Below are 17644 nucleotides of genomic sequence, written 5' to 3'. Positions count from 1 at the left end.
CCCTGCACCCTCAGTGACCGGAGTGTGAAGTGTGTGTGAGGAGCAATGGCGCACAGCTGCAGTGCTGTGCGCTACCTTGGAGAAGACTGATGTCTTCTGCCGCCGATTTTCCGGACCTCTTCTTGCTTCTGGCTCTGTAAGGGGGACGGCGGCGCGGCTCCGGGACCGAACACCAAGGACTGGGCCTGCGGTCGATCCCTCTGGAGCTAATGGTGTCCAGTAGCCTAAGAAGCCCAATCCGGCTGCAAGCAGGCGAGTTCGCTTCTTCTCCCCTTAGTCCCTCGCTGCAGTGAGCCTGTTGCCAGCAGGTCTCACTGAAAATAAAAAACCTAAGTCTATCTTTCTTTCTAAGAGCTCAGGAGAGCCCCTAGTGTGCATCCAACCTCGGCCGGGCACAAAATCTAACTGAGGCTTGGAGGAGGGTCATAGTGGGAGGAGCCAGTGCACACCAGGTAGTCATAAATCTTTCTAGAGTGCCCAGCCTCCTTCGGAGCCCGCTATTCCCCATGGCCCTTACGGAGTTCCCAGCATCCACTAGGACGTCAGAGAAATGATAATGTAAACTCCTTGCATAAAAGGTTGGATAAAGCTGAAGCCTTGGGACAGTCAGGGTCTCAACCCATGCCTGATCCTACAGCGCAGAGGCCGTCAGGGTCTCAGAAGCGCCCACTATCCCAAATTGTTGACACAGATATCGACACGGATTCTGACTCCAGTGTCGATGGCGATGATGCAAAATTGCAGCCTAAAATGGCTAAAGCCATCCGCTACATGATTATAGCAATGAAGGATGTATTGCACATATCAGAGGAAAACCCTGTCCCTGACGAGGGTTTATATGTTTGGGGAGGAAAAGCAAGAGGTGACTTTTCCCCCTTGACATGAGTTAAATGAGTTATGTGAAAAAGCGTGGGATTCTCCTGATAGGAAAGTGCTGATTTCCAAAAGGTTACTTATGGCGTACCCTTTCCCGCCAACGGACAGGATACGCTGGGAATCCTCCCCTAGGGTAGACAAAGCTTTGACACGCTTATCTAAGAAGGTGGCCCTGCCGTCACAGGATACGGTCTCCCTAAAGGATCCTGCGGATAGGAGGCAGGAAGGTATCCTGAAGTCTGTTTATACACATTCAGGTACTCTACTGAGGCCGGCAATTGCATCGGCCTGGATGTGTAGTGCTGTAGCAGCATGGACAGATACTCTGTCTGAGGAACTGGATACCTTGGACAAGGATACTATTTTACTGACCCTGGGGCATATAAAAGACGCTGTCCTATATATGAGGGATGCCCAGAGAGACATTTGCCTACTGGGCTCTAGAATAAATGCAATGTCAGTTTCTGCCAGAAGGGTCCTGTGGACTTGGCAATGGACAGGTGATGCAGACTCAAAAAAGCACATGGAGGTTTTACCTTATAAGGGTGAGGAATTGTTTGGGGACGGTCTCTCGGACCTAGTTTCCACAGCTACAGCTGGGAAGTCAAGTTTTTTGCCATATATTCCCTCACAACCTAAGAAAGCACCGTATTACCAAATGCAGTCCTTTCGATCACAAAGAAGCAAGAAAGTTAGAGGTGCGTCCTTTCTTGCCAGAGGCAGGGGTAGAGGAAAGAAGCTGCACAATACAGCTAGTTCCCAGGAACAGAAGTCCTCCCCGGCTTCCACTAAATCCAGGAGCGGTGGGGGCGCGTCTCCGACATTTCAGCCACCAGTGGGTTCGCTCACAGGTGGATCCCTGGGCTATACAGATTGTGTCTCAGGGATACAAGCTGGAATTCGAAGTGATGCCCCCTCACCGTTACCTCAAATCGGCCCTGCCAGCTTCCCCCATAGAAAGGGAAGTAGTGTTAGCGGCAATTCACAAATTATATCTCCAGCAGGTGGTGGTAAAGGTTCCCCTCCTTCAACAGGGAAGGGGTTACTATTCCACAATGTTTGTGGTACCGAAACCGGACGGTTCGGTCAGACCCATTTTGAATTTAAAGTTCCTGAACATTTACCTGAAAAGGTTCAAGTTCAAGATGGAATCGCTCAGAGCGGTCATTGCAAGCCTGGAAGAGGGGGATTTTATGGTGTCTCTGGACATAAAGGATGCTTACCTGCATGTCCCCATTTATCCACCTCATCAGGAATACCTCAGATTTGTGGTACAGGACTGTCATTACCAATTCCAGACGTTGCCGTTTGGTCTGTCCACGGCTCCGAGAATATTTACCAAGGTAATGGCGGAAATGATGGTGCTCCTACGAAAGCAAGGAGTCACAATTATCCCATACTTGGACGATCTCCTCATAAAGGCGAGGTCCAGAGAGCAGTTGCTGGTCAGCGTAGCACACTCTCAGGAAGTGTTGCAACAGCACGGCTGGATTCTGAATATTCCAAAGTCGCAGCTGATTCCTACGACGCGTCTGCCCTTCCTGGGCATGATTCTGGACACGGACCAGAAGAAGGTGTTTCTCCCGGAGGAGAAGGCTCAGGAGCTCGTGACTCTGGTCAGAGACCTCTTACAACCAAAACAGGTGTCGGTGCATCACTGCACGCGAGTCCTGGGAAAGATGGTGGCATCATACGAGGCCATTCCCTTCGGCAGGTTCCATGCGAGGACCTTTCAATGGGATCTGTTGGACAAGTGGTCCGGATCGCATCTTCAGATGCATCGGCTGATCACCCTATCCCTCAGGGCCAGGGTGTCTCTTCTGTGGTGGCTGCAGAGTGCTCACCTTCTCGAGGGCTGCAGGTTCGGCATACAGGACTGGGTCCTGGTGACCACGGATGCAAGCCTCCGAGGATGGGGGGCAGTCACTCAGGGAAGAAACTTCCAAGGGTTGTGGTCAAGTCAGGAGACTTGTCTGCACATAAATATCCTGGAACTAAGGGCCATATACAACGCCCTGAGTCAAGCGGAGCCTCTGCTTCACAACCAACCGGTGCTGATTCAGTCAGACAACATCACCGCAGTGGCTCATGTAAACCGCCAGGGCGGCACAAGAAGCAGGGTGGCGATGGCGGAAGCCACCAGAATTCTTCGTTGGGCGGGGAATCACGTGCAAGCACTGTCAGCAGTGTTCATTCCAGGAGTGGACAACTGGGAAGCAGACTTCCTCAGCAGGCACGACCTCCACCCGGGAGAGTGGGGACTTCATCAAGAAGTCTTCACACAGATTACAAATCGATGGGAACTGCCACAGGTGGACATGATGGCATCCTGCCTCAACAAAAAGCTACAAAGGTATTGCGCCAGGTCAAGGGACCCTCAGGCGATAGCTGTGGACGCACTAGTAACACCGTGGGTGTTCCAGTCGGTCTATGTGTTTCCTCCTCTTCCTCTCATACCCAAGGTGCTGGGAATCGTAAGAAAAAGAGGAGTAAGAACAATACTCATTGTTCCGGATTGGCCAAGAAGGACTTGGTACCCGGAACTGCAAGAAATGCTCACAGAGGACCCAAGGCCTCTGCCTCTCAAACAGACAGGATCTGTTGCAACAGGGGCCCTGTCTGTTCCAAGACTTACCGCGGCTGCGTTTGACGGCATGGCGGTTGAACGCCGGATCTTAGCGGAAAAAGGCATTCCGGATGAAGTTATTCCTACGCTGATAAAGGCTAGGAAGGACGTGACAGCAAAACATTATCACCGTATATGGCGAAAATATGTTGCTTGGTGTGAGGCCAGGAAGGCCCCTACAGAGGAATTCCAGATGGGCTGGTTCCTGCACTTCCTACAGTCAGGAGTGACTATGAGCTTAAAATTAGGGTCCATAAAGGTCCAGATTTCGGCCCTATCCATTTTCTTTCAAAAGGAACTGGCTTCACTTCCTGAGGTTCAGACGTTTGTAAAGGGAGTGCCGCATATTCAGCCCCCTTTTGTGCCACCAGTGGCACCTTGGGATCTTAACGTGGTGTTGAGTTTCCTGAAATCTCACTGGTTTGAGCCACTTAAGACCGTGGAGCTATAGTATCTCACGTGGAAAGTGGTCATGCTATTGGCCTTAGCTTCGGCTAGGCGTGTGTCTGAATTGGCGGCTTTGTCATGTAAAAGCCCCTATCTGGTTTTCCATGTGGACAGGGCAGAATTACGGACTCGTCCGCAATTTCTGCCGAAGGTGGTGTCATCTTTTCATTTGAACCAACCTATTGTGGTGCCTGCGGCTACTCGTGACTTGGAGGATTCCAAGTTACTAGATGTAGTCAGGGCTTTGAAGATTTATGTAGCCAGAATGGCTGGAGTCCGGAAAACTGACTCGCTGTTTATCCTGTATGCATCCAACAAGCTGGGTGCCCCTGCTTCAAAGCAAACTATTGCTCGCTGGATCTGTAACACGATTCAGCAGGCTCATTCTGCGGCTGGATTGCCGCATCCAAAATCAGTAAAAGCCCATTCCACAAGGAAGGTGGGCTCTTCTTGGGCGGCTGCCCGAGGAGTCTCTGCATTACAGCTTTTCCGAGCAGCTACTTGGTCGGGTTCAAACACTTTTGCAAAATTCTACAAGTTTGATACCCTGGCTGAGGAGGACCTTGTGTTTGCCCATTCGGTGCTGCAGAGTCATCCGCACTCTCCCGCCCGTTTGGGAGCTTAGGTATAATACTCATGGTCCTTACGGAGTCCCCAGCATCCACTAGGACGTTAGAGAAAATAAGATTTTACTCACCGGTAAATCTATTTCTCGTAGTCCGTAGTGGATGCTGGGCGCCCGTCCCAAGTGCGGACTTCTTCTGCAATACTTGTATATAGTTATTGCTTAACTAAGGGTTATGTTATGTTTGCATCACATTGTCTGATGCTCTGTTGTTGTTCATACTGTTAACTGGGTAAGTTATCACAAGTTATACGGTGTGATTGGTGTGGCTGGTATGAGTCTTACCCTGGATTCCAAAATCCTTTCCTTGTAATGTCAGCTCTTCCGGGCACAGTTTCCTTAACTGAGGTCTGGAGGAGGGGCATAGAGGGAGGAGCCAGTGCACACCAGTAGTCCTAATTCTTTCTTAGAGTGCCCTGTCTCCTGCGGAGCCCGTCTATTCCCCATGGTCCTTACGGAGTCCCCAGCATCCACTACAGGCTACGAGAAATAGATTTACCGGTGAGTAAAATCTTATTTTTTCTTTAACCGTGACAGGGCACTGTCTAAAATGGGGGGTGACTCCCACCTTTTCCTGTCCTCTGCATGGAAAAGCTGAGCTGCATGACTTCTTTTGGGAATCTGAAAATTTATTTTCGGGTTAAACCACACTCCCTCCAAGAGACTGTTCAGCTCATGAGGTGGAGGGAAAGTTACATTACTTATTTACTAAACAAAGCCTGCTCCTGTGGTAAAGAAGGGGCCCCCGTAACTTCTAATACCTCCTTTATAGCTAAAAACATGTTTTTAATGTTTTTCGCTAACCTATTTCCCTGGAATCAATATTGTCGACACAGGAATCAGCGTCCGTGTCGGTATCATTTCATACTACGTGTGCAAATGTTTGTGACCCAGAGGGGTCCCCTGTGGATGAAAGGCAGAACTATTAAAAATCACATCTTCAACAGATTATTTTCAGTTTTCTGCATGAGACTCAGATTTATCCAATCTCTTACTGATATGATTCACACTATCACGTAAATCTTTCACCCAGTCAGGCTCTTGGTGTCACATTACAACTGTGTGTCCCTAACATGGCTCCCACAGAAGAAGAGCTCCCTGCCTCAGACATGTCACACACGTGCACAATCACACCACAGACACTCCGGGGCTTATAGGGGACAGACCCACAGTAAAATTTGTCAAAGGGACACAGAAATGAATGGCCAGTCCACAAATCAGCGCTTAAATAAAAAATCCCTGTGTCGTGTACTTTGTACACAGAGACTTTTCGCGCTCTCTCTCTCTCTCTCTCTCTCTCTCTCTCTCTCTCTCTCTCTCTATATATATATATATATATATATATATATATATATATATATATATATATATAGTCAATAATAGGTTATAATACCACAATATACACTCCCCCCCCCCCCCCCCCCCTTATTTCACTCTGATACTAAAATCATAATTTGGGAGGAGGATCAGCGTTTCTTCCCTTGCTTTTTGGTGGAAGAAAATGGCGCTGAACAGTGTGCTGGCTGCCTGAGGAAAAAGCCCCGCCCCCTGCAATGGCGCGTTTTTTTCCTCAGCAAACATGAGGTAATATTTATACTGGCGGGGGTGTAGGACTGTGCCACGGCCCAATATGCTACCTGTTTGCCAGTCAGAGTAGGTTTGCATGCTTTCCAGGACCCCCCTCCCCGCTGTGCGCTGAGTATGGATAGCATGTCCGCGCAGCGTTCCTGCTAGCTGCGTGGTACCTTGAGCCGTCACGATGACCAGAGGTCCCTCTTGCAGATCTCCGGTAATAATACTCGTGCGTCTCCTGACTTCTGGCTCTGTTAGGGGGGTGACGGCGTGCTGTGGGAGTGAGCGCATAGCCGCAGCTAGTGTTCAGTTCCCTTCAGGAGCTAATGGTGTCCTGTCAGCAAGAAGCAGAGCCATGAAACTATTCAGGAAATTGTTTCCTACTTCTTCCCCCTAAGTCCCACGAAGCAGGGAAACTGTTGCCAGCAGTCTCCCTGAAAATAAAAAACCTAACATAAAGTCTTTCAGTGAAACTCGGTAGAGCTTCACTGGAGTGCGACCAGTCTGCCTGGGCACATTTTCTAAACTGAGGTCTGGAGGAGGGGCATAGAGGGAGGAGCCAGTTCACACTATAGAAAAGTCTTAAAGTGACCATGGCTCCTGCAGAACCATCTATACCCCATGGTACTGAAGTGGACCCCAGCATCCTCTAGGACGTATGAGAAATGGGGAACATTCACTGCTAGGATTTGTTGATATTTACATTAATTCCTCCTTCCATGCAATGTTTCATGCGATAAAAGTTACCCCACAACCCTAAAGCATAATACAGTAGTTCCACTCCAACGCCTAACATTTGGTAAGGCGTTAAATTCTTCAAATGCTTCACCTATTTCTCCAAATGTGTCTTTTGTGGCTCGGATCAAAAATCTAAATTTTGGAGTGCTTGTTAAGCATATTCACAACACTTAAAAAAGCTGATTGGGGATTGCAGGACGTGGTGCCTTGGTACTAGACTAATATGTTGGCTTCACAATACAAGGTAATGAGCAATCTATGAGTTCAGCATTACAAATTTGTGATTTAGAATTGTTTTAATTAAAGAAATACAAATGTCTATGAGAGGTCCCCCAGTTAGTGCATTTCCAGACAATCTTCATTGTGAAGATCTTAGAACATTCAACTCAAATCGAGAATATGTACTAAGAAAACACCAATTGGGAAAAATGAAAGATTTCACAGACTGTTATTGTAGCCTTGTTTGACTGTCAAATCAACCATAAAGAAATGGAAAGAATAATGGCACAGCTGTGAATTATCTTAAGCAGTATGTCCTCCAAGAAGGACACTTTTTAGTGAGGCCACCGAGGTATTCTTCCACAACAGATATCGGAGATTGTATGTAGAATAGCAATAACCTCTTCACTCCACAAATATGCGCTTTATGTTAGTGTGGCAATAATAAGACCATTATTCATGAAAACTAATTTGACATCTCAGGTAGTTTCCCAGAAAGTATGTGGAAGATTCTATTCTCTTATGAAATCAGTGATGTTTTTGGTCTCCGCAGTAGGCTCCATGTTTAACACAAGCCTAACGCTGAGCAGTGTTCCATGAACACTATCACTACCATGGGAGCACAGTGTCATGGGGATTCTTATCTATGTCAGGGTTTCCAGAACTTGTCAAATGGAAGGCAATATTTATGAACAAGATGTAAATCCTAATGCAGTCTACTGAAGATCGAGCATTTGCAAGAAAAGTTATATTACCACAGTGCACCATCATCGAAAGCATATGTGAAAATGTAAAAAATTCCAAAAGGGTCCATTTATTTCCATGTAATTTTATAGTAGCTGTCTTTGTTCATATTCTTTGTTTTTGATCAGCCTTCATCTGTAAACTACATCCTCCATGGATATTGGTCAGTCTTAAATGCAATGTGATGGCACAGTGGTTCGCATTGGTGCCTCACATATGTGTAGAGTAAGTATATTCTCTCCATGTTTGCGTGGGCTTTCTCGCACTGTACAAAAACATACTGTAGATAATTGACTTCTTCCAAAAATAGACCCTGGTTGTAGGGCATTTATACTGTGGGGTAATAGCCAGCGGAATGCAGGCATCGTTGGGTTACCAGCATGTCTGGCTGATGTTTTAAAGTAACAATCATTTCTCTTACGTCCTAGAGGATGCTGGGGACTCCGTAAGGACCATGGGGTATAGACGGGCTCCGCAGGAGATAGGGCACCTAAAAAGAACTTTGACTATGGGTGTGCACTGGCTCCTCCCTCTATGCCCCTCCTCCACACCTCAGTTAGATCTTGTGCCCAGAGGAGAATGGGTGCACTGCAGAGAGCTCTCCCGAGTTTTCTGTGGATGGAAGAAGAATTTTGTTAGGTTTTTTATTTTCAGGGAGTCCTGTTGGCAACAGGCTCCCTGCATCGTGGGACCGAGGAGAGAGAAGCAGAGCTGGCTTGTAAAGTTGGGCACTGCTTCTAGGCTACTGGACACCATTAGCTCCAGAGGGAGGCGGAACACAGGTCTCACCTGGGGTTCGTCCCGGAGCCGCGCCGCCGTCCTCCTCACAGATGCCGAAGATAGAAGCCGGGTGAGTATTGAGGAAAAGACTTCAGGCGGCAGAAGACATCAGATCTTCATGAGGTAAGCTGCGCGCCATTGCTCCCAGTCACACACACACACAAGCAGGCACTGAAGGGGTGCAGGGGGGGGGGGGGCGCCCTGGGCAGCAATAAACCTCAATTTGGCCATAAATACGATGGATTAGGCTGTAAGACAGTAAATCCGCGGACCCCCGCCATTTTATTAGTATATGATTATGGGACCGAAGCCCGACGTCGGGTGGGCGGGGCTTGATCCTCAGCACTAACCAGCGCCATTTTCTCCACAGAGGCTGCATGAGAAAACGCTGGCTCCCTGTTCTCTCCCCTGCTGAGCTTTACAGGCTGGAAAAAGGAGGAGGGGGGAACTTTGGCGACGCAGTGAGTGGAGATTACAATTATAAACATATAACAGCGCTATCTGGTCATATATTCCAGTGTTTTTAAGCGCTGGGTGTGTGCTGGCATACTCTATCTCTCTGTCTCTCCTAAGGGCCTGGTTGGGGTTTTGTCCCCTGATAATGTCGGTATTATCTTAGACCGCAAAGCTATACTTCTAAATACACTTTTACCGTTGAGCCGCAATGGCCGCTAGACTACGTGCACGTGTTACGTACTTGACGTACCCACGCCGCGCTGAGTGTACGGAGTACTCTCAGCGTGCACACACACAATGGATAACCTTTAAACCTTGTTGATGATATAATGTAATGATATGCTTACACTTTAAACCCTTAACAGTAAAGTACTGTGATGAAGTAATACCTTTAAACCTTAAGTAGCGCTGGCGATACAAAGTACCCGCAGTGCGTACACCTTATCAATGCTTATACACCTTATACAGATAAATCTACTTAAAAGCCCATGCAGGAAAGTGAAAACACAACACTGGTTTGTAGTTGCAACCCCGGGGTTCTAAGGCCTCAGTGGGTTAATTCCAAAAGGTAAACAATACAATTTATACACTACAGGCTAACAAGTAAATCTAAACAGAATAATGGCTACAGAGAATGTACATACGTGAGAATGATCGCAAGCGCAACCCGAATCCGGTCCTCCGCTCATCAGGTAGATAGCGTTCAGAGTCTTCTGACCGGCCAGGCAACAATGGTCCTTTTATACACAACATGCATACACAATACAATGGTCACTGTAATCTCATTGTCCATTGGACACAGGGATGTGTCTTTACATTACAGAAGAGGTCATAGGTGGATTTGAATAGGTAGGCGATGTCTTTCCTCAACTGCTCTTGTGGGTGGTATCCTCTGGATTCCCGCCACATATGTAATTTACAGTAAATACAGTTAATGTTCATAATCTACTTTTGTACATAACTATACGCAGGAGCAAGCGATCTTTCTCTAACCAACACCGGAATGTTACCCTCAAAATACCCTACAGCGGGATACTAGACATCACCTTCCAACCGTTATCTGACCCTTCCTATCATGCAAAGGCGAATCTCTCTGTCCAGGAACTGTTTAAACTAATAATACTCGCTGACATGGTCTAGGGGAACTATATCTAAAATATACGCTATTTGGGTTAAATATGCAATGTTCTAATAACCCTCTACGAGCTCACAAACTCTACCGTAAATGCGCATACCACGCACCAAGGCGCATGGCCGTGAAAGCTCCGTTACGCAAAGTGCGGGTATGCGCACGCACGGCAGAGCGAGTGCACGCGCAGCGGGCATGTGCATGGGGTTAGTACAAGGCATATGCATTATGATATTTTTCGACTTTGACACCCCTTATAGGTAACTCCCTGTGTGTGTGGGGTGTCGGTACGTGTGTCGACATGTCTGAGGCGGAAGGCTACTCCAAGGAGGAGGTGGAGCAAATGAGTGGTGTGTCCCCGTCGGTTGTGCCGACTCCAGATTGGATGGACATGTGGCATACGTTGCATGCAAGTGTGGCATCTTTACATAAAAGGCTTGATAAGGCTGGTTTAGGGGGAACATCAGGCGGTCAATCCTCAGATTGGACCGACTCACAGGGCCCGTCGGGGTCTCAAAAGCGTCCCTTAACACAAGACACTACTACCGACACGGATTCTGATTCCAGTGTCGACTATGACGAAGTAAAATTGCACCCTAGGGTGACTAAAACTATTCAGTGTATGATTGTGGCAATAAGGGATGTGTTGCATATTGTGGATGAACCCTCGGTCCCCGACAAAAGGGTACACATGTTTAAGGAAAAGAAACAGATTATTAATTTCTTTGACGTCCTAGTGGATGCTGGGAACTCCGTAAGGACCATGGGGAATAGCGGGCTCCGAAGGAGCCGCTATTCCCCATGGTCCTTACGGAGTTCCCAGCATCCACTACGGACTACGAGAAATAGAATTACCGGTGAGTAAATTCTTATTTTTCCCACATCTCATGAATTAAATGAGTTCTTTGGAAAAGCTTGGGAGACTCCGGATAAGAGACCGCAGATCCCCAAAAGAATTTTTATGGCATACCCTTTCCCTAAGCAGGACAGGGAGATTTGGGAATTACCCCCCACTGTGGACGAGGCCCTGACGCGCTTGTCCAAGAAAGTGGCGCTACCGTCTCCTGACACAGCTGCCCTTAAGGACCCTGCAGATCGCAGGCAAGAAACTACCTTAAAGGGTATTTATTCTCATACGGGTGCTGTGTTAAGACCGACGATTGCGTCGGCATGGGTGTGTAGCGCAATTGCAGCTTGGACAGATGAGCTGACAGATCAATTTGATACTATGGATAAGGATACTATATTCCTAACTCTAGCCCATATAAAAGATGCAGTCTTATTTATGAGGGATGCTCAAAGGGACATTGGATTGCTAGCTTCTAGGGCCAATGCCATGTCTATCTCAGCGAGAAGATCCTTATGGACTCGCCAATGGGCAGGTGATGCGGATTTCAAAAAACATATGGAAGTACTACCCTATAAGGGTGATGTATTGTTTGGGGATGGGCTGATGGACCTGGTTTCCACAGCTACAGCAGGTAAATCAAATTTTTTACCATATATTCCCCAACAGCAAAAGAAAGCAACACCCTATCAGATGCAGTCCTTTCGGTCGCACAAGTCCAAAAGAGGTCTGGGATCCTCTTTCCTCGCCAGAGGTAAGGGCAGAGGCAAGAGAGCACCTGCTTCGGCAGGTGCCCAGGAACAAAAGTCCTCCCCGGCTGCTCCAAAACCCACAGCATGACGCTGGGGCTCCCCTGAGGGAGTCCGCACCGGTGGGGGCACGTCTTCGACTTTTCAGTCAGGCCTGGGTCAGATCGGACCTGAATCCCTGGGTGTTGGAAACAGTTTCACAGGGTTACAAACTGGAATTCGAGGAGGTGCCCCAGCGCCGATTTTTCAGTCGGCCCTACCAGCTTCCACATCGGAAAGGGATGTAGTGTTAGCTGCAATTTAAACGCTGTGTATACAGCAAGTGATAATCAAGGTTCCCCTGCACCAGCAGGGAAGAGGTTACTACTCAACCCTATTTGTGGTCCCGCCGGTCAGACCGATTTTGAATCTGGAATTCCTAAACCTGTACATAAAAAGATTCAAATTCAAAATGGAATCACTCAGAGCGATAATAGCCAACATGGAGGAGGGGGAGTTTATGGTGTCTCTGGACATAAAGGATGCGTACCTTCATGTCCCCATATATGCCCCCCATCAGGAATACCTGAGATTCGCTGTACAGGATTGTCATTACCAATTTCAGACGTTGCCGTTTGGACTCTCCACGGCCCCGAGGATTTTCACCAAGATAATGGCGGAAATGATGGTGGTCCTGCGCAAGCATGGAGTCACAATTATCCCATACTTGGACGATCTCCTGATAAAAGCGAGATCAAGAGAGAAATTGCTGAGCAGTGTGGTGCTCTCTCTGAGAGTGCTCCAGCAACACGGTTGGATTCTAAATCTACCGAAGTCACAGTTGATTCCGACAACTCGTCTACCGTTCCTAGGTATGATACGGAACAAATGAAGGTCTTCCTCCCAATAGAGAGAGCCCAAGACATCCAGAACATGGTCAGAGACCTGCTAAAACCGAAAAGGGTGTCAGTTCACCAATGCACTCGAGTTCTGGGGAAAATGGTGGCGTCCTACGAGGCCATTCCCTTCGGAAGGTTCCATGCAAGGACTTTTCAATGGGACCTTCTGGACAAGTGGTCCGGGTCCCATCTGCATTTACATCGGAAAATAACTCTGTCCCCAGGAACCAGAGTGTCCCTCCTGTGGTGGTTGCAGAGTGCTCACGTGCTGGAGGGTCGCCGGTTCGGGATTTAGGACTGGATCCTGGTGACCACGGACGCGAGCCTCCGAGGATGGGGAGCGGTTACACAGGGAAAGACTTTTCAGGGTCTTTGGTCAGACCTGGAGTCCTGTCTACACATCAATGTGTTGGAACTCAGGGCCATTTACAACGGCCTTCGACAAGCGGAGAGTTTTCTTCGAAACCTTCCGGTTCTGATTCAATCAGACAATGTCACAGCAGTGGCTCATGTGAACCGCCAAGGCGGGACAAGAAGCAGAGTCGCAATGGCGGAAGCCACAAGGATCCTTCGCTGGGCGGAAAATCATGTAAGCGCTCTGTCGGCTGTCTTCATTCCGGGAGTGGACAACTGGGAAGCAGACTTCCTCAGCAGACACGATCTCCATCCAGGAGAGTGGGGACTTCATCAAGAAGTCTTTGCAGACGTAACACGTCTTTGGGGAACTCCTCAAATAGACATGATGGCGTCACACCTCAACAAAAAACTTCGGAGGTATTGCGCCAGGTCTCGGGACCCTCAGGCAGTAGCAGTAGACGCACTGGTAACACCGTGGGTGTTCGACTCGGTCTACGTGTTCCCTCCTCTTCCTTTCATCACGAAAGTGTTGAGGATCATAAGACGAAGAAGAGTACAGACGATACTCGTTGTCCCAGACTGGCCTCGAAGGGCTTGGTACTCGGATCTACAAGAGATGCTCACAGGAGACCCCTGGCCTCTTCCCCTGAGGGAAGACCTGTTGCAGCAGGGGCCCTGTGTATTTTAAGACTTACCGCGGTTACGTTTGACGGTTGAACGCCGAATCCTAGCAAAAAAGGGAATTCCAGAAGAGGTCATCCCTACTTTAATAAAGGCTAGGAAGGAGGTGACGATAAAACATTATCACTGTATCTGGCGAAAGTATGTGTCTTGGTGTGAGACCAAGAATGCACCTACGGAAGATTTTCATTTGGGTCGTCTTCTCCACTTCCTACAGACAGGAGTGGATATGGGCCTGAAATTAGGCTCGGTTAAGGTACAGATTTCGGCCCTCTCGATTTTCTTTCAGAAGGAATTGGCTTCTCTTCCAGAAGTCCAGACGTTTGTAAAGGGAGTGCTGCACATCCAGCCCCCTTTTGTGCCTCCAGTGGCACCATGGGACCTGAACGTGGTGTTGCAGTTCCTAAAATCACACTGGTTTGAACCGCTTAACAAGGTTGAGTTGAAATTTCTTACCTGGAAGGTGGTAATGTTGTTGGCCTTAGCATCAGCAAGGCGAGTGTCAGAATTGGCGGCTCTATCACACAAGAGCCCCTACTTGATTTTTCATGTGGATCGAGCTGAATTGAGGACACGTCCGCAATTTTTGCCTAAAGTGGTTTCGTCGTTCCATATGAATCTGTGGTGCCTGTGGCTACTGGTGACCTGGAGGATTACAGATCCCTGGACGTAGTCAGGGCCTTAAAAATGTATGTAGCCAGGACGGCTAGAATTAGGAAAACTGAGGCTCTGTTTGTCCTGTATGCGGCCAATAAGATTGGCGCTCCTGCTTCAAAGCAGACTATTGCTTGCTGGATCTGTAATACGATTCAGCAGGCTCACTCTACGGCTGGATTGCCGGTACCAAATTCGGTTAAGGCCCATTCCACTAGGAAGGTGGGCTCTTCTTGGCCGGCTGCCCGAGGCGTCTCGGCTTTACAACTTTGCCGAGCGGCGACGTGGTCAGGGTCAAACACTTTTGCTAAATTCTACAAGTTTGATACCCTGGCTGATGAGGACCTAGCGTTTGCTCAGTCGGTGCTGCAGAGTCATACGCACTCTCCCGCCCGATTGAATGCTTTGGTATAAACCCCATGGTCCTTACGGAGTCCCCAGCATCCTCTAGGACGTAAGAGAAAATAAGATTTTAAACCTACCGGTAAATCTATTTCTCCTAGTCCGTAGAGGATGCTGGGCGCCCGTCCCAGTGCGGAAACTCTGCAAGACTTGTATATAGTTGTTGCTTACATAAGGGTTATGTTACAGTTGACATCGGTCTTGGACCGTTACTGTCGTTTGTTCATACTGTTAACTGGTTATGTATGTTCCAGGTTACATGGTATGATTGGTGTGGGCTGGTATGAATCTTGCCCTTGGATTGCTAAATCCTGCCTTGTATTATCCATCTCCTCTGGGCACAGTTCTCTAACTGAGGTCTGGAGGAGGGGCATAGAGGGAGGAGCCAGTGCACACCCATAGTCAAAGTTCTTTTTAGGTGCCCTATCTCCTGCGGAGCCCGTCTATACCCCATGGTCCTTACGGAGTCCCCAGCATCCTCTACGGACTAGGAGAAATAGATTTACCGGTAGGTTTAAAATCTTATTTTTACAGGCAAAACCAGTTTTAAAGTAGCAATCATTTAAAAGACAAAACCAGGCTGGTTTTGCCTTTTAAATGATTGCTACTTTACAACATTGGTCAGGCGCCCCGGTAACTCGCCTATGCCTGCGGTTCACAGGCTATTCCATTTACCGCTGTAAATTCTGATGTGTAAGCAAATTATGTTAACGAACAACAACTGAATGTGCTTTTATTTTTATTATTATAATAAGCTGGAAACCATTCCCTTCTTGATATAGTGCAGCTTTAGGTTTACTGCTGTATGTATATACGAAACTACATATTTACTGATCATGGAGCGCCACCTAGAGGAAAGTTATGTGATTTGCAAACTTTTTTCTTACAGGATTTTTGGATCACACTCTGTGTTGGAGTTTTATTTTTCATTGCTTCCATTTCATTTGTGGCTACAATGGAATCAAATGCTCTTGTAACAACATCTGTGGTAAGTACTGCAATAATTATCTAAAATTAACAGGTGAAATAATGCGTTACAGCAGAAGGTAAGTTATATTGGATAGCATGATTGGACTGTGTATGGAAATACTAATGTAATAGATATATAGACAAGCAGCATATTGAGAACTGCTAAACTCGTATGTACACCGTGTATATTAATAAGAACTCTACTCGGAAGGGAGTGATGGCTGCATAACCAAATTGTAACTTTGTTACAGTATGACAAATATCTGAGGGGGGAGGGGTTGGCTGGCAGAGGTAGGTCAGGGCATAGCTGGATTAAGTCTGTGGGGGGACATGCATGACGGGAGCTTCCAATGGCCTCAAATGAAAGCCTAGTGTCATAATTCACAAGAGGAAGTTACTAGTGATGTCACTTAATGCTGCTGTGTAATAAAATTGTCCCCAGCACCATCCAGCTCAATTCATTTTAAATAGGGTAAAAAACTAATAAGAAAATAATTCCTCTCTGGGCGCCGCAAATGAGCTGCACAGGAAAGTACTAAATAGAACACCAATCTATACAACCTTGTAGAAAAAGAAAAAAGTACGATCTCACTTTTGCGCTCAATGTCCAGAAAATTCGGTTTTGCCACAGTGGACCGATGTAGTTCATTCAATATGAAAAAGAAAAAAATGCAACATAGTATAATACTGCATTGAGACCAGATCTTTCACCACTGTGTAATACAGGGAATGGAAATGTGGATATAGTCCCAAAACTGGAAAGTTCAAGCTTCCACCTCTTTTTCAAGGCACCCAACGTGATATGCAGGATTTATGGTGATGGACGCTTACATGTAAGCTTACTTCTGTAAGACGTGATGAAAACTCATAAAGGTTTCTTTTGTTGGCCTTACGATCACTTCATATAGGTAGATGGACCCCAATATCCCTCGTAACAAATCAAAGCCAGAGATACAATCCAATTAGGACAAGGACACTCTTTATTAGAGTACAAACAAAAGAGTGAACAGAAAAAAACCATACCATGTGGGAAAAGGCAGGATGATGTTGATAGCCAATAGCAATGGGTCCGGATACCAATAGCTATTTATCCCCCACTATGGATAGTCAAATCTGTCACCCACAACAACACACTGTGTCGACGCGTTTCGACGCTATGCAGCGTCTTTTTCAAGATTCACAGTGTGTAATCACCCTGGAGTGCAGCGTGTCCTGTCTGTTCAGGTAGAGAACCGGACCCATTGTTGCATTTTTTTCTTTTTCATATTGAATGAACTACATCGGTCCACTAGGGTAAAAAACTGTTTGGGGTTACCCCCTTTTTCCAATAACCAGCACTAGAATGAGCAGGCAGGGACAGCTAAAGCTATAACGGGTTACACAAAGTGCGGAGCACCCCTGCCATAGCAGTAACCAACCCCAAACTGGTCAGCCTAGGGGGTAAATATTATTTATTTATTAACCGTTTCTTATATAGTGCAGCATATTCTGTTGCGCTTTACAATTAGAACAACAGTAATAGAACAAAACTGGGTAAAAACAGACAGACATAGAGGTAGGAAGGCCCTGCTCGCAACCTTACAATCTATAGGGGTAAATGTACTAAAACTTCTAAAACAGAGAATTGGTGATGTTGCCCATAGCAACCAATTCGATGTGATCATTTTCTAAAAGGCAGTAGAGAAATATAGACACCATCTGTTTGGTTGCTATGGGCAACATCACCAATTCTCTATTTTAGACGCTTTAGTAAATTTACCCCTAGGGCTGCAATCCCTAGAGAAGTGGAACATGCACGTTTTTTTCTCCCTGTCCTCCGATACCAGCCTAGGCTCAGGTTCAGGACTGATTATAGATCGGGATGGGGGATGAAGCCTGCACAATTCATAGTGATT

The 17644-nt window shown here is 47.1% G+C and overlaps 1 protein-coding gene across 1 annotated transcript in view; it reads left to right on the top strand.

Annotated features, from left to right (window-relative positions):
- Positions 1-17644, top strand: part of CMTM6 (CKLF like MARVEL transmembrane domain containing 6) — a 135614-nt gene that overhangs the window by 112364 nt on the left and 5606 nt on the right. The window contains exon 3 of the mRNA XM_063922298.1: positions 15670-15768. Within this exon, the coding sequence (XP_063778368.1) occupies positions 15670-15768 (99 nt within the window). The remainder of the gene's footprint in view (positions 1-15669; positions 15769-17644) is intronic.

The sequence above is a fragment of the Pseudophryne corroboree genome, chromosome 5, assembly GCF_028390025.1.
Source record: "Pseudophryne corroboree isolate aPseCor3 chromosome 5, aPseCor3.hap2, whole genome shotgun sequence".
NCBI lineage: Eukaryota > Metazoa > Chordata > Amphibia > Anura > Myobatrachidae > Pseudophryne > Pseudophryne corroboree.
The sequence above is the reverse complement of the archived record's forward strand: the minus strand, read 5'-3'. Positions and strand labels throughout refer to the sequence as shown.